Source organism: Astatotilapia calliptera, chromosome 3 (genome assembly GCF_900246225.1).
Source record: "Astatotilapia calliptera chromosome 3, fAstCal1.2, whole genome shotgun sequence".
NCBI classification, from domain to species: Eukaryota; Metazoa; Chordata; class Actinopteri; order Cichliformes; family Cichlidae; genus Astatotilapia; species Astatotilapia calliptera.
This window is the reverse complement of record NC_039304.1, coordinates 43,406,714-43,428,232: the sequence shown is the minus strand read 5'-3', so window position 1 is coordinate 43,428,232 and position 21,519 is coordinate 43,406,714. Positions and strand designations below refer to the sequence as shown.

Below are 21,519 nucleotides of genomic sequence, written 5' to 3'. Positions count from 1 at the left end.
CTGCAGACCACTAAAATCCACATCTTTGAAATGATGTAATAAAATATGCAGGAGTTTAGCCCTGCTGCCTCTTAGCAAGAAGGTTTGAATCCAGTCTAGGTTCTATATTGGCTGTGAGTGTGAAACATGGAAACAGTCATGGGAGAGGAGAGACACAGAGAGACACGTTAAGAGGGACATGACGGGCTGGGGAGAACATACTTGATACACGTGTGTTTCATGGAGTGAGGGAACATGTAAGCAAAAAGGGGAGACCAAACACGAAGGCATGACTGGGACCCAGGGAACAAGGAAGTGAGAGACACAGATGTAACAGCGGCACTTCGTCTCCGTTTCACCGCCTTCAGGACTCAGTCCAGCAACAAGCTTTGGAAGCACAAGCAAGACCATGGAACTTTCCTTTCAACAAAGATCTTTAATGAGACTCCATGCCTATCTGACTCCCCACATGTAATTACCATATACCAAAAAGCACATCAGAACTTCACATTTCCATATCTTATGTTTTTACCATAGCGGTATTTGGAAATTATATATTTAACAATAAAAATGTATATTTCTCATTTTACCAGTACCAAGAAACCAGCCTTTAATTGGCTCTTACAACAGATGACACAACAAACTGGAAACACAGGAGAGACCAAAACATCACGAGAGCCTAACACACAAAACAGTAAACAGGGAACAACGAACTCAGAATCACCTCAAGACTAACTAATGAACCTAAAATCATTATACATAACAATCACCAAAACAAAAGAAAGTCAGAGTCCTGGGTCAAATGACCCACACCCATCAGGTTTACTGATTGTTGAGTACCACCCTGAGCTGAAGCGGTTCTGTGGAGGCTTCCCCCGCTACAGAGAGCAAAGAGACACCGAAGAACCGTATGACAATAACCAGAACCCAGGATAAAGAGGTTCAGTGAATGTGGTGTTGAAGGTGTGGAGGTGGATCAGAGTGTCAGAGGAGACTCTGTAGAAGGACAGAGTGCCAGCAGGACAGTCCACATACACTGCTGCTCTGTTAGAGACAGAGGAGGAGGAGGAGGAGGAGAGGTCTGTTCTCCTGTTATTGTGACACACAGAGTACTGATCAGCATCGGAGCACCTCAAACTCCACGACTGACTGTTTGCTCCAAACCTGCCGTCATTGCTGCCTCCTCTCCCCGCGACTCCTCTGTAAGTCACTGAAACGTGAACCTCTCCGCTCCACTCGACCTCCCAGTAACAGCGACCAGTCAGACCATTTGTACACAGCAGCTGAAGCCAGTACTCAAACCTCTCTGGGTGATCAGGATAAGGCTGCTCCTCTGTTACTGCCGTCACTCTTCTGTTGTTGTCGGACAGTTTAAGTTTTCTGTGCACTGAGTTTGTGTCCAGTTTAAGATCACAGGAATCTGATGGAGAGAAGAAGAAACAACAAGACTTCATCTGCTGCCTTATCCACAGACTGATGGAGACAGCTTCACAGTGATTCATCCTCTAGAATCTTTAGTGTGATTTAAACTAGTGTAATGCGTGCTGTCTTATTTTCATAAATCAAAGTGAGCACACACTCACACTTCCTCAGACCAGGTTTCAGCCTCTGCTCTCCACCATGGTCCAGCCTGGAAGAAGAAACATATCTAAATTCATCTTTAAAGCAGAGACAGAGACACATGGACATAAAAGAAAGACATGAAAGGCCTTAAAATGCTTCTACTCATTTAAAAGACTTTCAAATTGCAATTCTGCTGTGTGGTACCAACAGCCATGGGTAACCCTGGATCCAACAGAGACGCTGAGACAGGAACATGGAAACTAGTTAGTGGTATGAAAATATATGAAACATCCAGAATATCAATACATGTTTCTGATCCTCTAACATCATGGAAAATCAAGATCAATGAGCTCCTGGCCTCTGCTCTATGGGAGCTTTCTTTCTGTCCGGAGCTTGTGTTAGCACGCCGATGTTACACTTTAACAGGTAGTTCCACTGACACCAGAACAGCACGGAGTAAATGAAAAATTGGAATGATGAAGGGGGAGGCTGAGGTTTCCCGGTTCACCAAGAAACTGGACTGAAGTGCAGGAGATTGGAAAAAAGATTCACAGCTTTTTATTTCAAACAGGCTCAGAGTCAAGTGGTTCAGAGGGCAGAGGGGCTGTTTGAGTTGGCAGAAGAAAACGCAGGAATTTTTCAGGTGATCTCACTGGAAAGGAGGGCTGATCTTCTGAGACAGCAGAGAGGAATGTCCACAGGGCGAGGTGAGGAAAGTACAAAGAACCAGGGGAACATGTGACCCATCTAACAAACGAGGTGAATTGCTATTTTGTTGGCGATGGTTTAGATTAGAGCATTTTTGTCAGATAAATACTCCTCCCTGAAGTCGGATTGATTGATGATCAGATTAATGTTTCAGGTGAGATTTACCCACAACAAATATTGTAACTGCTACTGTGTTAAGAGAATACTGCTGTTAAAAAGCACGCTATTTGTTTAAAAGCTTTAAAACTGAATATTACACTTCTCATACAGCAGCACTTTTAAAATAAACATGTAATAAACTAATATAATAGTACATGTAACAATGTGATTAATTGATGACCAGCATTAATAAATACTGAAACTATCATACCTAAGAGTGTTCAGTCTCCAGCGTGGATCATCTAGTAAGCTAGACAGCAGCTTCATGCCTGAGTCACCTGGATGATTGTAGCTCAGGTCTAGCTCTCTCAAATGGGAGGGGTTGGAGTTCAGAGCTAATACCAGAGAAGTACAACCATCCTGAGTGATCAGACAGCCCGAGAGCCTGAGGGCAAACACAAAGATGTAAAACATAAAGCAAAGAGAATTATGTATATAATTTTATTTTATTTTGATATATATCTTTAAGCTTGGTTCCAAAAAAATATGCTTTTATTTTTTCAGAGATACTGATTCACTCTATGGCACATGGATTCTTTACTGAACCATTGTCTCCAGAAGATGTATTGAATCCCACAGATCTATAATACTTGAGGAAGCTGGATTTGAGAGCACTGTAAATACAACATGCTTCTATTACAGTGTAGATTCACTGTTTGCGTGATTTGTTTCAGGGTTGAAAAGTGTAGCAACGGCATGTTTCCAGCATCGTACAAATTAGCATTGCTCTCTAGAAACAGTTTTCCCCTTTGTTTCAGGTGTAAAGGGACAGGAGAAGGGACTAAGACTGAGCTAAGATTTAAAGTTTTAAATGATCAAGGACATCCCTGTTGCTAGCCATTTGTTTAGTTGTGACTCAGCTGACATATTTGTGCTTTTTGTAGCACTTTAAATGTGTTTATCTAAAGTCCGTGATCATGCCTTTTTTATGGTGATGTGTGTTAGTGCTATGGCTTGTGTGTACTCCAGTTTAGCTGTTTTTCTGTTTGTTTTGGTTTCCATGTTGAGGTCCAGCGTACTATGTGTATAATCTTTCGGTATCATTAATCTCTGGCTCTCTTCCACAGCATGTCTTTGTCCTATCTTCAATCTATTATGTTAAGTCTTTACCTTACAATATGAAGTGCCTTGAGTCAACTATTGTTGTGATTTGGCACTAAAGTTGAATGAAAAAATAAGTAGCACTGAATATTGTCACATCCCACTACCTGCTAAGGGATGCAAAGGGAGATAGGACTTCTGCTCTGCGACAGCCTGCTAGCTGGCCTAGCAACCCACCGGACTCGCCTGCTACCCCTCCCCAGGCAAGGAGGCGTCGAAAGCGGTGTGCTAGGACAAGGAAGCGGGGCAAGCGTGGAGGTGTCCGAGTCAGGCTTGAGGCTAAGCCAACTCGCCCAGCTATACCATCGATCCTCTTGGCCAACGTACGATCTCTGGACAATAAAATGGACAACATACGACTTCTGAGATCAGTGAATCGCAAAGTAAGTGACTGTTGTGTGCTAGTTTTCACTGAGACATGGCTTAATGACAACATTCCGGACTTGGCCATACAACTGGAGCAGTTAGCATGCTACAGAGCCGACAGGGCTCTCGTAGACGGAGGCAAGACCCGAGGTGGCGGGGTCTGTGTTTACATCCGTGACGAGTGGTGTCATGATGCCACTGTAGTACGCAAACACTGCTCATCACTGGCGGAGTACATGATCGTGATCCCTTTCTATTTGCCCAGGGAGGTAAGTTCGATCTTGTTGGTCGCTACTTATATACCTCCATCTAGCAACAACAGCGATAGAAATGCGGCGCTGAACGAACTGTATCAGGCCATCAGTGAGCAAAAAACAGCACACCCAGACGGTTTCATCATCCTCGCAGGAGACTTTAATCATGCTGATCTTAAAACTGCTCTCCCAAAGTTTCATCAGCATGTTCATTTTCCAACAAGGGGAGACAACATATTGGACTTGGTCTACACACAGGAAAATGGAGCATACAAAGCCATCCCCCTCCCCCATATCGGCACCTCTGATCACCTCACTGTTATGCTAATGTCAGCATACAGACAGAGAGTGAAGGTCATCAAACCTGTTATGAAAGAGGTAAGAGTGTGGCCACAGGAGGCCACCTCTGCTCTTCAAGACTGCTTTGGGTCAACTGATTGGGACATATTCAAGGAAGCAGCCACCTACAGTAACATCATAGACATCGAGGAGTACACAGATACGGTGAGCTCATACATCACCAAATGCATTGATGATGTAACACAAGTGAAAAGTATTACAACTCGAGCCAACCGGAAGCCATGGCTAACAGGAGATGTCCACAGGCTGCTGAAGGCCAGAGACAAGGCCTTCAGAGCTGGGGATGAAATAGGCCTGAGAACAGCGAGAGCCAACCTGTCCCGTGGCATCAGGAAAGCGAAACAGGACTACACACACAAGATAACCTCCCACTTCAATGATAGCAAGGACGCAAGAAGCCTATGGCAGTGCATCCAGGCTATTACAGACTACAAGCCTGTAGCGCGTAGCTGTGAGAGCGACACCACTCTGCTCAACAACCTGAACAGCTTCTTTGCACGATTTGAAGCACAGAACAACACACGCCCACAGAAAACACCACCACCTCCACACGACCAGCCTCTGTGCCCGTCTGCTGCCAGCGTGAAGAGGACACTCATCACCATCAATGCCCGGAAAGCAGCGGGTCCAGATAACATCCCTGGTAGTGTGTTGAAAGACTGCGCAGAGGAGCTGAAAAATGTCTTCACAGACATCTTTAACACCTCCCTGAGGCAAGCCACTGTCCCATCATGCTTCAAGACTGCCACCATCATACCTGTGCCAAAGAAACCATCCCCAGCCTGTTTCAATGACTACCGCCCCGTGGCACTGACACCCATTATTATGAAGTGCTTTGAACGACTAGTCATGTCACACATCAAATCCACCCTACCTCCCACCCTGGACCCACACCAGTTCGCATACAGAGCGAAACGATCCACAGAGGATGCAATCTGCTCTGCCCTCCACCCAGCCCTAACTCATCTGGACAAGAAAGACTCATATGTGAGAATGCTGTTCATAGACTTTAGCTCAGCATTCAACACCATAATACCACAACAACTCATCTGCAAACTGGACAGACTGGGCCTCAGCACCTCCCTCTGCAACTGGCTGCTGGATTTCCTCAGCCAGAGGCCTCAAGCGGTGCGTGTGGGCAATAAGGTCTCAAACAGCATCACCCTGAGCACGGGGGCTCCACAAGGCTGTGTGCTCAGTCCTCTGCTCTTCACCCTGATGACACATGACTGCACACCAACCTACAGCTCCAACCACTTTGTGAAGTTTGCGGACGACACAACGCTAGTGGGGCTCATCACTGAGGGCGATGAGATCCACTACAGGAGGGAGGTTGAGCTCCTGACCACGTGGTGCAGAGACAACAACCTCCTGCTAAATGTTAGTAAGACCAAGAAGATTATTGTCAACTTCCAGAGAGGCCACACCTGTCACCCCCCATTGACCATCGACGGCGCTGCGGTGGAGAGGGTGAGCAGCACCAAGTTCCTGTGTCACGGCGGGGTGCGCCGATGTGTGCGGAAACAGGACCCAAAAGCAGATGATGACGAGGAATAGTAATGATTAACAGAAAAGTGACCCTTTATTGTGATGACGGCAGGAAATGAACCAAGAGACCAAAGCAAACAGGCAAAACACTAAGAAACAAAACACCAAGCTGGCAAAACACTAAAGGTACTAAGACCAAAAACTATAACTATGACTGAGGTGGAAAATAAACAGGCTAAGACTATGACTATGACTATGACTGTAACTCTGGTGAGATAAACAGACGAACTGACAATGGCATGAAGAAAACAAAAGGCTTAAATACAGACATGAGGTGATCAGGGGAAGTGGCGACACATGGGGGAAAACAACTGACAGACATAAACCTAATGACAGGACCAGAAGAGGAAAGCTAAATACAATGAACAAAGAACACATGACATTGTCAGAATAAAACAGGAAATGACAACACAACTTAACAGACCTAATACGTGATGAAATAAATAGAAAACCCCAAAACATAGAAAACCCAGGAACAATAACTGCCTAAACTAAAGGCAAATAGGAAATAACACAAACTAATAACATATCAAAAAATACAAAGAAAACTCAGAGTGCTGGGTCGGAGACCCAGCCTGTGACATCCTGGGGGTGCACATCAGTGAGGACCTCTCCTGGACCACCAACACAGCATCACTGGCCAAGAAAGCACAACAGCGCCTCTACTTCCTGCGCAAACTCAAGCGGGCAAGTGCTTCACCACCCATCCTGACCACATTCTACAGAGGAACTATTGAAAGTATCCTCTCCAGCTGCATCACTGTGTGGGGCGGTAGCTGCACTGACTATAACAGGAAAGCTCTACAACGCATTGTGAGAACAGCTGAGAGGATAGTTGGTGTACCACTCCCCTCCCTGCAAGACATTTACACCACTCGCCTCACCCGCAAAGCCATCACAATTGTCAACGATGCAACCCACCCCGCGCACTGTCTGTTCAGCCTTCTGCCCTCTGGAAAGAGATACAGAAGTCTCCGCTCCCGCACTACCAGGCTCACCAACAGCTTCATCCACCAGGCTGAGACTGCTGAACTCTCTTCCCTCCCGGCTCCCAGCCAGCAGAATCACCAGATTGGCAGAAGTATAGGAAGACAGACTGGACTCTACCCCTCCCACCCCCACCCCCCATTCACGCACACTCTCCAACAAGGAAACACTCTCTGAACCAAGAACTGGAAAACATTCCTGACTGGAAGCAACTACCTCTGCATTGCAATTGCACACACCTGCTGCTATATATTTTTAGTATTTCTTTTAGCACTATTTATATTATTATATTACTATTACTGCTGCTATAGTCTTATGCTGCATTAAAACAAAATACCCCTATCAACCACAACCTGGGACTACCTCAAGTAGACTAGTATACTATTTTCCAGGGAACACTGTTGGAACACTTTATTTTATTTATTTTTTGTCTATCCTGTTACCTATTTAATATTACCTTATTGTTAGGGCTGTTTTTGTTTGACAACAATAAAGTGCATCTGCACTTTATTGTTGTCAATGTCTACGCATGGGACAGTGTGAAACGTAATTTCAATTCCTTTGTATGGCAAGTACATTTGAAGAAATTAACAAATAAAGTTTTCTATTCTATTCTATTCTCACCAGAGCCAGGCATATCATAAAAGGCTCCTCACACTTTGGCCGTAAACACTTCCTGTTGCTATCAACAGTCACTGACCCACTAAGTCCTTTTTGACAACCTTGACATTACAGTGCACTTTATACAATTCTGTTTAACAGGTTCTCATTTTATATGGTTAGTTATATATACACAAGGGCGTAGATTTGGTTTTGGCATTGGTGGGGACTAGGGCTGGGCGATATATCGAGTTTTTTTAAAAATATCGATATATTTTCATACGAGATATAAGATGTGACAATATCGTTTATATCAATATAGTCTATGTTACGTTATAATTATACTTGTGGAGCCGCAGGTTTGCCTCTCTTTCGTCCAGTTTTGTCTCTACGCAACGTTACTCGGCCTCGCCTCTCCTTCACTGAACACAACTCCCCCTCCCCCATAGCTTCACCTGCAGGCAATGACAAAATGAAAGCGGAAAATCTCCGTTAGCGAGTTACCGCGGATCGCCCCGTGTGTGGGGCTGGACGGCGTCAACGTGTTAGCGAGCTAACCGCCCTAACGACATGCAGCCCGGAGGGGCTGCACGGCCTAAAATCCTTTCATTTTCTCAAAACTCGACAGTGAGCCTTATGTATGAATTCTGGTTGTGCTTACTGACTGCGAACCGATTTTATGTGGTACACAGCGCTCAGCAATCTGTCAAAAAATGTTTTAATATGACTTTGCTAAGCTACAGAGCTGCACCGCTTGATGGATTGTCGGAGGATTACGGCTACCGGGGAGGAGCCTCGTGGAGTGATACGTACTGTGCTTCAATGTAATATTACCGTACTGTGTGTATAAGGACCACAAATGGCACCTGTTCAGAGACGTGGTGCAGCTGTGAAATCTGTCTCTTTGTTATTATGCTCAGCGTCTATTAGTTTACATTTTGACTGCACAATTGTGAGCTTTTTGTTATGCACAAAAACAACATTTTCTTTTATTTATGGACCATGATTGTTTAATAAATGCTGATAATTTATTTTTGAGTAATTTCTTCATGTACATCTACGCTGTATGTAAATAAAAGTGCCCGTGTGACATCTGGGACACAGTGTGACTAAGAACTCTCTTTTTGTTCTTAACTTATGGCTTTAAAAAAAAAAAAAAAAAAAAAAAAAAAATCGAGATATGAATTTTGGGTCATATCGCCCAGCCCTAGTGGGGACGGATGATTCAACCACCAAACCATGCCCTATTTCTTATTTTTTTCCTTTTTGTCTTTGCTTCTTGATTAAAAGAAAGAAATATACTTGCCTACATATGCTATTCTGCATGCTTTTAAACCATTTAAAATTACAATTAATAGTTTTATATGTGAATTATATAATTTTAAATTACTATTAAACAAGTGACTGACTAAAGTATTTTAGGCTTTAGTTTACTTAAGCCATAATCCATATAAATCTGGTATCATACAAACATAAAAATAGCTTCAAATACAGTCATGACAATAACAGAATATGACTTTAAGGACTTAACAACATTACTTCAGTTACACCAACATCTCTTATACATTAGCACTAAGGGAACACTGAATGACCTGGTGGTTTTTCTACATAAAACTAATCTAAGATTACCACAAAGTAGAGATGGCACGATACCACTTTTTTATGTCCGATACCAATACCGATATCATAAATTTGGATATCTGCCGATACCGATATGAATCCGATATAGTGTTTTTTAATAAACAAAACTGTTTTTTTAAAATATCTTGCTGCATTTTGCAAGTCTGCAAGTTCATACTCAAGTTTAAAACAACAACAACAACTACACTAAAGCTATTCTGTTATATCTGTATACAAAAAAGATATTTCATAGTTCAGCAATACTGATCAATCTAATAAACTTAGACCTACACCATCCTCCCTATTCTGGTATTTTAAAGAGTACTTAGCGTAAATATTAAGCAACCTAACTAATAGGGTTCCAACTCCCAGCAACAACAAAAATAAATAAATAAAAAATAGGGAACCACCCCTCATGCGCCACCTCATGATGCTTAATAGACGTAATCAACCTTAATTTGATGCAGTGTGAAAAAAAAATGCACAGAAATCAATTATTTTTCAAGAAATATTAAATAGATTCAACATCTTTCTTCAACAAAATTGCAGACTGCACAGATGGTACCTTCCCAAAGGAAAAAGTACTATAGCTTACTAGGGTATATATATTAGACTTAATAGTCACTATATACAGTAATTGACTTCTATTCATGTTACATCAAATTAAAACTTTGGGTGTCAGATAATTATTTATTAAAAGCTCGACATTTTAAATGAGAATAAGAAAGAAAAGTATGTCTTTGTGCCCCCTTTTCCCTGTTTATGCCCTATCGGCCCCCCTGGCTAAACTTTGCTAGATCCGCCCCTGCACAGTTACCAGCCGTCAGCTACGTAGAAAAAGATCCTCGAGTAGAAAGTAATAATAAATAAATTCTAACAACAGCTTATCAAGCTTAAACGTGCTGCTGTTGTTCAGCCGCTGGTTTGCTCTTTCTGGCGCAAAGTGGGCCAAAAACAAACAAGAGAGACGGACTCGCGACAGAAAAGCCGATCAGCTGATCATTTAAGCAGTTTCATGATTGAAGTAGCAGCCGGAGAGCGAGAGGCAGTCGCTCGTTAAGCTTAATGTGGGAATACTTTACAAACATTCAGAGATGGACTTACACACTTGCTTTACTTCTCTCGGGGATAACTTTGTCGGAGATGAAATGCCGGGTTGCTAGCGAAGCTCCACATGCTATCCAGACCACCGACAGGTCCCGCATGCCACAGCCGCTCTATCACGTGATGCATACTGCTCCGACATGCTAACGTTCTGAGGCGAGTTACGGCGTGTTGCAAGTTTTGTGAGGTGCTTTCGTGATATTTAATGGATCGGATTACATTTTTTATTTTTCTCCGATATCCGATCCAGTAATTTAGGTCAGTATCGGACCGATACCGATACGTAATATCGGATCGGTCCATTTCTACCACAAAGTGAAAGATCTGTCAGCAAAATTATGCAACATTTTAGGCACATATTGACCCAATCAGTTCAGTGAGCTGGGATTGTTTATTCTAAACATGAACTACTGTTACAGCAACAGACATGGACTACTGGTGCCCCCACACAAAAACTCAATGTACACTATGTGAAGGAGCCAAACACATGCCTTCTCCTCTCGTTAATCTATAGCACCAAATCATCAGTCAGTCACCTGTGACCTCGCCTCTTCACCTCTGAGCTACAACATGGCAGAGCTGCCTCTGTCACCTGATAAATAACAGTGAGACATTCCACATACATGCAGTCACACATGTGCTTCAAATACAACAATGAACCAACAAGTCATCCTCCAATTCCACCTGTGACCTTGTGTCACCATTGCTCTCTGAGCGTTGTGTTGGTTCTGTCACCTGACAAATAGGACATACATGAGAATAAGAATAAAATGTGCAGCTGCTTCAGTGTTTCTGTCACTTTGTGCAGATCGTGACTCATCAGTAATGTTTGTAGGCTGAGTGCATTTTTAAAACAATTTGTGCAAACTGCACTACAAGGTGGAATATTTGCAAAATCATGACTACCTCATGATATTTTGTCTCTAAAATTTACCCTATGAATATGTCAGTGCCATTAGGATGAAATTATTGTGTCACCAACATTTTAACGTTAGACATATAATTCTAACAGCCTCTGTAAACTAATATCCTGGCTGCTCAAAGCTGCCGTTTTCTCTGACAGTTTCAATCAAAATTAGAAATGCTGCTCTGAGAGCATGAGGGTGGGAATGGATGTTTGTGTCTGTGTGTGCCTGTATGTCTGTGTCTATATGTCAGGTTGGGTATCAGACGCCACCTCTCTGGGGACATCTCAGGCCCTCCAAGGTTTGGAGGCCTATCTCCACCCACCACCACTTCCCCTGCCGGTGGCGGACTCCCTCAGGTGTCGGTGTGTTGGTGGTTCTTTGTGTCTGGGGGTGGGCGTCCGGGTACACACCGGCTCACTCCTTGGCGGCCGCTTGTCGGGGCCTGGGGCCTGGGGCTCGCTCGGGCCCCTTTGGAGGTGGGGTGCCCCCGGCCTCTCGGCCTAGGGCTTGGTCACTCAGGCGCAGCTGGGGGCCGGCGGAGCTCACGGGCGCGTCACTGCAACTCCCCCTGACTTCTGCTCCGCGGCTGCTGGGCGAGCCCTCATCTGGGACTCTCCTCAGCTCTTACTGGGACAGTGGCGCGGCTGCCCCTCTGTTGGTCTTCCTTGGTCTCTTGTGTTCTGGGGGCCTCTGGATGTCTGGAGTTTTGATCTCCTCCATACCCGCTTCACACCCTGGAGGACGGGGCTGTGGCCCCCCCACACTCCCTAGCAGATCATTACATGGAGAAACCTTTGGAATGCAAGCATGCTGATCCACACAGGTATGCACACATGGGTATTCACAGACGCGGACTAAAGCTTTCTTGGCTGCTGCCTCAAAGCACACTGTGCGCTGTCTATCTTGCGTGCTGCACAATATCGTTTATTACTTAGTAAATACTGATATCTATGACTAGCTAGTTTATTGTGATGGTGCTTTGTTTTCTCTATTATTATGTTGCTCTTTGTTGTTTGCTGTCTCCTCTGTTTGTTTTTGTTTGTTTTGTTTTTTTTTTTTTGTTTTTTTTCTCCATACAGGTGACCCAGGAGTTCTTTTTTTTTTCTCTCTCTTCCCCCCCTTCTCACCGTCTCTTCTCCCCTTTGGTTTTCTTTCTTTCTCTCCCCCTCTCTCTCTCATTCATTCCCCCTGTCCTATTTATTAAAGCTCTGAGACTGAGAGAACTAATAGTGCTGCCTGTTGTGCAGTTTACAAAACACGTTATTCATGGTTACATACAAATTGAGACTGATGTGGGCCAAAGCCTAGCATAGCCTGTAAAGTTATTATGACGGACACATTTTATGTGTTAACTTGGCTTTAAGTGACTGACAGGTTTCTTTGAAAAATACTTTCTTATATCCAGGTTCTTCCTTCTTGCTGCCATCCTCCTCCTTTCAGGTCCTCACAGCGCAGGCTTGCCGCTGCTAAAACTAAACAGAGCTCCCCGAAAGCCATAGCCAATCACATTTGCCATAATTGTCACATGACGTAGGACTCCAGTAGAGAACTTTCTGCACCGCTGGGTGAATGAGACGTTGACAGATCGGTTTTTTTCCTCCATCGGGTTTGTTTTTCTTCACTTGAAGAGATCAAATTATTGGTGGGGACAATTCAATAATGTCTGGATATTGGTGGGGACATGTCCCTTTTGTCCATGCCAAATCTACGCCCTTCTATATACATATATTTTAGTCATCTTGTGTGAATGTGTGTGATTGTGACTTTTTAAATGCACCTGATAGTGGAGCAAATTTCCTGATTTAATTGTAAGTCAATGACAATAAAGGCACATTACTTTTTTGGTAGTAAAATGAAAATATTATTTAACATATTTGCAATAATTAGTGGATATCTGTATTTGTACCTTGCATCTATACATTGTATGAATGTGCCTTGTTGGCATGCCCAAAATGCAAACCGCAAAGGTTCATAATTCTGCACCACAAACCAATGATTGACATCAATGTGGCTATGAATTTTATATACCATTTATCTAAATACCCAAATAAAAGAGGGCTTATTATGGCTGCATCATCAAATACCGCTTAAGTAGTTAATTAATGTGTATATAAAGCTACATATCAAGAAAATCATCTGCTGGTCATCCACTAAAGATAAGCCAAACCCTAACCTCAGAGCCTCCAGTGTACAGTGTAGACTCTCCAATCCCACAGACAGCAGCTTCACTCCAGAATCCCACAGGTCATTGTTACTCAGGTCCAGTTCTCTTAGATTAGTCGACCGTGAGCTGATGACTGATAACATAGCTCCACAACTTCTTTCCGACAGATTGCAGCCACTTAGCCTGGAGAACAGATAAAGACACACAGTGAAACAGATTCTATGATAGACAGTGTAAAACGCTGTTAGGTTATTTCAGTTAAAGTTTTCATGAGGAAAAAAAAGATGGTAGTTGAGTAGTGGTTTTATGTTGCTTTTTCACAGGATAATCTCAGCTATAATTCAAATATTAAACTTAAAGTAAGCTTTATACTAAATCTAAAGCCATAATTAATGTTAGCATGTAGTTATATGAAGATCTGCTGACTGAGAATTACTAGTTGATAACAGCCCTGTGTCAGTTATTCGTGCACTCACAGAGCTCTGTGGGAGGCTTTTACAACTGGCAACAGCCTCAGAAGAGCCTCCTCTGAAGCAGAGTATTTCTTCAGGTCAAACACATCCAGATCTTTTTCTGATGACAGTAAGATGAAGACCAGAGCTGACCACTGAGCAGGAGACAGTTTATCTGTGGAGAGACTTCCTGAACTCAGGGACTGTTGGATCTCCTCCACCAGAGAACAATCATTTAGCTCATTCAGACAGTGGAACAGATTGATGCATCTGTCCGGAGACAGATTCTCACTGAGCTTCTTCTTGATGTATTGGACTGTTTTCTGATTGGTCTTTGTGCCACTGTCTTTCTTCATTAGAAGGTCCTGCAGTTTATCCTGATTGGTCTGCAGTGATAGACCCAGGAGGAAGCGAAGGAATAAGTCCAGGTGTCCATTTGGACTCTGCAAGGCCCTGTCAATGGAAATCATGTGGATCTTCTTTGAAGATGTCTTCCTTAAAAGCAGTCGAAGGTTTTTCAGTGATGGTTGTGGTAAAGGCATGACATTTATGTTGCTGTTACTAAGTGACATCCTTACATAAAGAGCAGCCAGAAACTCCTGAACACTCAGATGGACAAAGCTGAACATCCCGTCTTTCCCTTTCCTTCCTCGCTCTTCTTTGAAGATCTCTGTGAACACTCCTGAGCATACAGAGGCTTCACTAACATCAGTGCTGCTCTCTCTCAGATCTTTTTCATAGAAGATCAGGTTGCCCTTGTCCAGTTGCTGAAAGGCCAGTTTTGCTAATGACTTAATGTATTCAATGCTTTTCTGTGGGCCATACTTTTCTTTTGTCCGATCAATCTGAAACACCAGGAACTCTGCGTACATCTCAGTCAGGGTCTTGGGCAGCTGTCCTCCTCTTGTTTTCAGCACATCTTCTAGAACTGTAGCATTGATCCAGCAGAAGACTGGGATATGGCACATGATGTGGAGGCTTCCTGTTGTCTTGATGTGGGAGATGATTTTGTCAGCTTGCTCCTTACCTTTGAATCTCTTCCTGAAGTACTCATCTTTCTGTGGGTCAGTGAACCCTCTGACCTCTGTTGTACTGCTGATAAACTCTCGAGGGATCTGATTGGCTGCTGCAGGCCGTGTGGTTATCCAGATGCGAGCAGACCGTAGCAATTTTCCATTGATGAGTTTTTTCAACAAGACATCTGTTTTAGTTGACTTTGTTACATCGACAGAGCGAATATCTTCAGAATGAAAGTCGAGATGAAGGCGGCTCTCATCCAGCCCATCAAGCACAAACAGAAGTTTGAATTTACTTTTGTCATAGTTGGTAATTCCCGATGACTGAATATCTTTAAAGATGTAATTAAGAGCCTCCTCTGTGATGCCTACAGTTTCTGGGATACATTCATGAATGAGCTCTGCCAAACTGAATTTTTTTCCCTTCAGTGGATTCAGCTGACGGAAGGTGAAGGGGAAAACCAGATGCACATCTTGATTGGATCTTTGTTCAGCCCAGTCCAACACAAACTTGTGAACAAGGAATGTTTTTCCAATTCCTGCGATTCCATTGGTCATCACTGTTTTAATGGGTCTGTATTCTCCAGAAGGATGTTTGAATATGTCTGTGGGTTTAACGGCTTTCTCTGTTTCTTCCGGCTTCCATGCCTTTTCAATCTGCCGGACCTCATGCTGTATGTTGATATGTATGTCATACCCAGCTGTGATGTATAGTTCTGTGTAGATATCAGCCAGACGCTGTTTATCTTCTGCCCACCCTTCTTGTGCACACATAAACTTGTCCTGGAAGTTTGATCGAAGCATCTGTTGGTAATGAGTGATGGGTTGAGGCTCTGGTACTGGAACCATCACATCTGTGTCAAACAGGGTGATAAACATATTGTGTGTAACTCATATTGCTGTCATGTCATTCTCTAAAATGCCACACTACGACTGTACGACTGGACATGTATTGGCTATCTGCAGCTGACCATTTTTTCTGGAGTGATTTTATGCACGTCTATTAGCTGTCTGCATCTTTTGAACTCAAATGAGTAAATGTGAACAGTAGGAATCTCGCTTGATCATCATGAACTTGAGGGATCACAATGTCTAGCGAGCCATTGTCATTATCAGCTGCTTGGTGAACTGGAGAAAGAAAAGGACAACCCCTGAAAATGGGAAGCATTTAGCACAGGCGTATGGCACTCCAGACCTCGAGGGCTGGTGTCCTGCAGGTGTTGGATGTATCCTTGATTCAACACAGCTGATTTAATTAGCTTGAAGTTCTCCATAGGCCTACTGATGAATTAATCATTTGATTGACCCAGGGTGTTATCTAAAACCTGCAGGACACTGGCCCTTGAGGCCTGGAGTTCAACACCCCTGATTTAGCATGTGATGGCCATAGAGCATATCCTCCCTCTCTGATCTTTTAATAGTTTTGGTTTTTGCTGTTCCTTGCCATTGCTAGCATGAGATGGTAACTGCAATCCATTCAGGATGCACAGGGAATCTGGCCTGTCGCATATCAGTACATGTAGACAGGTTTGCTGTGTCTGCCAGGACATTTTCAAGAATGTGATGGAGATCACAGGAGAGAAGCTATCGTTAAAGAACTGAACTAACTGAGGCTGTAATAGTATACTGTAGTAACCTAAATAATTATAAGGATAATAGGAACACTGAAAAAAAATTTTTTTAAGCAAACTCTGAGGATACCAGGTCTAGAGCTGTGAACCTCAAAGGGCTAACACAGGAATTTTGTATAAGTTCCTTTACAGTGGAGTTCAACATTATAAGTGACTATAAAACAACCAAGAATTATGGGTAAAACCAGGTGACAGTTCAATGTCATGCTCACAGTTACTTCACATTGAGATATTTGGAGTAAAGAAGCCTGGAATGTATGGAAAACAAAGCAGTGACTTACCTTCAGTCTGAGGAAGAGGAGCCTGAGAGGTCAAATCACTGACATTCACTGACAAACAGATGTTGAAAGTGTTAAAGCTCTATGTAACTTTCTCAGACTGACTTCCTGTTTATGTCTTCCTGTGACTCACCTTCTGGTCTGGACCTGCTGGCAGACAAACTGAGCAGCAGGTCATTCCTGCTGATCCGCTCTAAAACCTTCCTGGTCACCTTCACAGCTCCAGGAAGTCTGTAGGTCTGCACCATCAGGTCCACAGTGTCCCACCTGTTTGTTGTCTCCAGTCGGCTCTTCTTGATGGTCATGGGGCCTTGAATGACGTCGGTCTGCTGTAGGAACCACTTGAATTTATTAAACTCTTCATCTCCCAGATCTTCCAGAGTGTTTAGAAGGTCCTCCGACATCATCACAGCTGAAGGAAGATAGATTAGCTGTTAAGTTAAGCAAGCAAGTACGGAACAGCCAGACAGATCTGACTTTTCCGCCCTTCTATATATTATTAGTAAAAAACTAATACTTAAAATGTTAAAATTATAACTCTGTAATTGACATAATTTCTGGTTGTAATAGAGCAGGGGTGCCCAATCCCGGTCCTCGAGAGCTACCGTCCTGCAGCTTTTAGATGCATCCCTACTCCAACACAGCTGAATCAAATGGTTTGATCTCTTCAGCATGCCATCATGTTTGGCAAAGGCCTGATAACAAGCCATTCATTTGATTCAGGTGTGTGGGAACAAGGATGCATCTAAAAGCTGCAGGACGGTAGCTCTCGAGGACCGGGATTGGGCACCCCTGTAACATCACCCCTGAGTGATGTTAACAATCATAATAACAATGACTATTGTTGCATGGCCCAGTGGAGCCACAGTTATGTTGAGCTAAGTACAATACTTAATTCTTGATGTTGGTGTTCTGTATTGTTCACTGGTACTGTATTTATGTTTTAATATCTATATGTTTTCTGTCATGGTCTGTGTGCAGGCATGCTGGAAGAGAACCCAAGTGCAGGACTTATGGAGGCAAAAGTGAACTTAACAGAACCACAGCTTTATTGCTGGCCGAAATACAAAACTGAAATAACATAAGAACAGAACAAACAGGCAGAAATGATGGTATGATGCGGCAACAAGCACCAAAGGACACGCACTATAAATACACAGACAGGAATGGGCAGTGGCGGTCCCAGCCTGTTTGGCGCCCTGGGCGAACACTCCCTCTGGCGGCCCCCCCCCCGACCCCACCCACCCACACACACACACACACACCCACACCCACACACACACACACACAAAGAGAGAGTATACATTGTATGCAAACGGCTACCAAACAGCCATCATAATTCGTCATACAATGAGAACAGGACAAATCAACAACTGACAATGACTAATTAACATTAAAATCTGTAACATAATATATTGTTTGGAGTTTAGTTTGTTACTGTTGCTATTTTTACCATTTCTTCTTGGAGCAACTGTAACTCACATAATTTCCTTAGGGATTAATAAAGTATTCTGATTCTGATTGTTTCAGGATGAGCTGCCATCATCCGATCACACTGTATCTTTTGCTTGTTTCTCCTCCTCTTTTCTCTTTTTTCTAAACTGAGCACCTGATGGCTTTGAACTTTTCTTGTCCATCTTCCGTTGCTTTTAATTTTACACTCCAGTATGAACACCCATCCCTCAACCCAAGGATCACCACAATATGATCTAACACACCTACACCTTAGTTCACAGATTCACTTTGTCTAGGGTTTATTTCTGAGGTTTCACACAACCCAGGATTCAAATCATGAATACATAATGGGCTTGGATTTACAACATTATAAATGAAATGTGCTCTATTTGGAAGCAGCAGGCCCCTCCCCTTTCGACAGGTTGTGTGTGAGACTTTAAATCATCCATCCATCCGCTTCCTCTCATCCTTTTCAGGGTCGCGGGGGGCACTGGAGCCTATCCCAGCAGTCATAGGGCGAGAGGCGGGGTACACCCTGGACAGGTCGCCAGTCTGTCGCAGGGCCAACACACAGGGACAGACAACCATTCACACTCACATTCACACCTAGTGACAATTTGGATTATCCAATTAACCTATCCCCACAAGCTGCATGTCTTTGGACGGTGGGAGGAAGCCGGAGTACCCAGAGAGAACCCACGCAAACACGGGGAGAACATGCAAACTCCACACAGAAAGACCCCGGCCTGATGGTGGAATTGAACTCAGGACCTTCTTGCTGTGCGGCAACAGTGCTAACCACCGTGCCACCGTGCTGCCCTTTAAATCATCAAACTGTAAATTTTAAATTGTTATTGATCCCTTTACCCCTGGTCATAAGGTGTATATTTATTTTCTTACTCTTCTTATACATATTGTTTGTTTACTTGCACTGCTGTAACTGGAGCCTCGTCGTCTCCTCTCTCTATATACTGGACTGTCTGTAGCGGAGATGACAATAAAGTTTACTTTGACTTCAGCAGCGAGCAGGCGCACCGAGGGCTCTCGCGCTCACTTTTCGCATATAGAATTTCGAAAAACATCTGTGCAAATCATAAGTCTGTATCATGATGTCTGATGTTTCCGTGTTTGTTGGTTTGTTTTTATTTTGCAAGTTGGTTATTAGATGTCGCTCCAGCTGGTCAGAAAATCCCCCGCCCTCTCCTCCCTGGGCGCACCTCGCAAACGGAGGGTGCCCTTACTCCCAGCAAATGGGCGATAGAAAACCGATCGGTGCCTATGCCATTCCCCATATGCGCTGGCTGACGTCGGGGCAGCATGAGTTAGAGCATTTTTTTTTTTTTTTTGCCGATGTCCGTGATGCTGCCCCGCACCACGATGTCGCCCCTGCTACTGGGAACGGGGGAGAACGAGGAACAGGTGAAATAACAGCTGGAACCAATTGGGCAAATTGAGACCAGGTGCAGAAAACAGAATACACCAACAGAAGACACAGACTTTGAAAATGGAAAAAACAGGAAATCCGTAGACAAATCACAGAGGCACAGAACTAAACTTATATTAAACACTACAGATAACAAATTACAATAACAATACACTCAGTCACTGACCCAGGACCGTGACTGTTTTGCTGTATAAATAAAGTTAGCTTGGCTTTATTCAATTCAATTCAACTTTATTTATATTGCCCCAATTTACAACAACAGTTCTCTCAGTAAAATAAACCTTACAGTAACAAACAGTATATTAGCACAGTCTGTAGAATAGTTTATTAGCAAAATAGTTCAATAGCATCAATCTAACTCAGATTCGCCAATTCTCTGTCGAATAATAGATTTTAATCTGAAACAACTTCATGGTTGAAAAATACAATATGAAAAAACCAACAGGGTGTTCTAGACCTTTTAAAGCTAATGTTGCTCACTGTAAGCTAATCATGTCACCATAAATACAGCATCAATAATAATGTAATCACCTTTAAATATAAACGGTTCTAAGTGTATATATATGATTAATTTATTGAGTATATATATATATATACACACACACACTGATAAATAGAAGAGAGGACTTCTCCCTTTCACTGTGCTGCTCTGAGGTTACAGCTGAAGGGAACTTTCTGGACTTGTGAAATTTCCTGTTTATTCTCATATTTCTTTACAGTAAATCTCAGGAAGTGTGTTTAATTCCCCATAAAAGCAGATAAATCAGATAAAAAGTGGTACACGAGTCGGTGATCGTTCATGTATGACTGTGGCAGAAAATAACCAAGAAGTCCCTCTGTTTGTTCAGACAGCACTGACCCTGTAAAACTCAAACACTGATACTACAAATTAGTAACTACTGCTACTACCTAGAATAAGCTGTCGTCAAGTCAGTTAAAGCTGTGAGCAGAAGGTGGGAATGTGTTTCAGACTTACAGAAACAGGAGCGCTGATGATACTTTGGAGGGTTTCTGATCCGAGCAGCTGTGAAAGACGGCAGGAAGAGGAAGATTGAGTAATATGAGGCAAGTATGAAATGTGGTCACACCTCTGCTGACTATTACACGTGAAGCTTTAAAACAGTCCTGACGTCTCAAAGCACATCAGGACTTTAACAGGCTTAATTTTTCAGTGTGAACACGAACAGAGGAAAAGAGCAGGACTTTCTGTCCTAAACCATAAGAACATAATCTGACTCGTATGTGAGGGTTTGCTGCCCCCTTGAGGACAGAGCAGTGTGAAAATTCAGGAATCAGCATTTTAATCTGCTGTTTAAAATACTGCGTAGTCTGAAGCAAAAAACAAACAAACAGCAAAAACATGCTCACCAGCGTGGAACTCCATAATTAACCTAAAACTGGTCAATGATAGCCCATAATTATTTAAGACAGCTGACTGAAAAGGTAGTCTGTCAGGTCCTTTTTGATCCCTGGGTCATCTGCAGGAATCACACTGTGATCCACATCCAGTTTAGGCCATTCCCCCTCTTCTTGTAGGGAAATTCTGGACTATTTAACCATCCCCACATTTGAGGAAACCTTTCATACTTATGGATGGATCATCTCTGCAAGGTTCTCCTTGGAGGAAACATCTCTCCACTGATTCACATCTGTTGCTTCTCGAATGACAGAAATTCTGTTTGCAGCAAAGATACTAAATGTTCGGTTTTCATTGGAGATGCATTGTATTATATTAGTCCAGAAAAATGATTTGTCCAACCTTATCTGCAACTCTTTTTGCAGAAGCATGTTCACTGGAACTGCAAGAGCTGCAGCAGTGAAT

The 21,519-nt window shown here is 43.1% G+C and overlaps 1 protein-coding gene across 1 annotated transcript; it reads right to left on the bottom strand.

The window, feature by feature from the left end:
• Positions 1-161: 161 nt before the first annotated feature.
• Positions 162-20,817, bottom strand: LOC113010151 (NACHT, LRR and PYD domains-containing protein 12-like). The gene is made up of 8 exons (XM_026149066.1): positions 20,674-20,817; positions 16,932-17,210; positions 16,802-16,849; positions 13,898-15,743; positions 13,431-13,604; positions 2,621-2,794; positions 1,563-1,609; positions 162-1,399 (listed from the first exon to the last, which is right to left on the bottom strand). Exons 2-8 carry the CDS (start codon positions 17,203-17,205, stop codon positions 858-860), a joined length of 3,105 nt encoding a protein of 1,034 aa, XP_026004851.1. The 5' UTR covers positions 17,206-17,210; positions 20,674-20,817; the 3' UTR covers positions 162-857.
• Between the last annotated feature and the right edge of the window lie 702 nt (positions 20,818-21,519).

Excerpts from the sequence above, each read along its gene's own strand:
- LOC113010151 (XM_026149066.1), bottom strand. The coding sequence starts at position 17,205 with ATGATGTCGGAGGACCTTCTAAACACTCTGGAAGATCTGGGAGATGAA. Across the intron at positions 16,850-16,931 it reads CAGCAGGTCCAGACCAGAAG|TGAATGTCAGTGATTTGACC; the intron begins GTGAGTCACAGG and ends TCTGTTTGTCAG. Across the intron at positions 2,795-13,430 it reads TGTACACTGGAGGCTCTGAG|GCTCTCGGGCTGTCTGATCA; the intron begins GTTAGGGTTTGG and ends GTTTGCCCTCAG.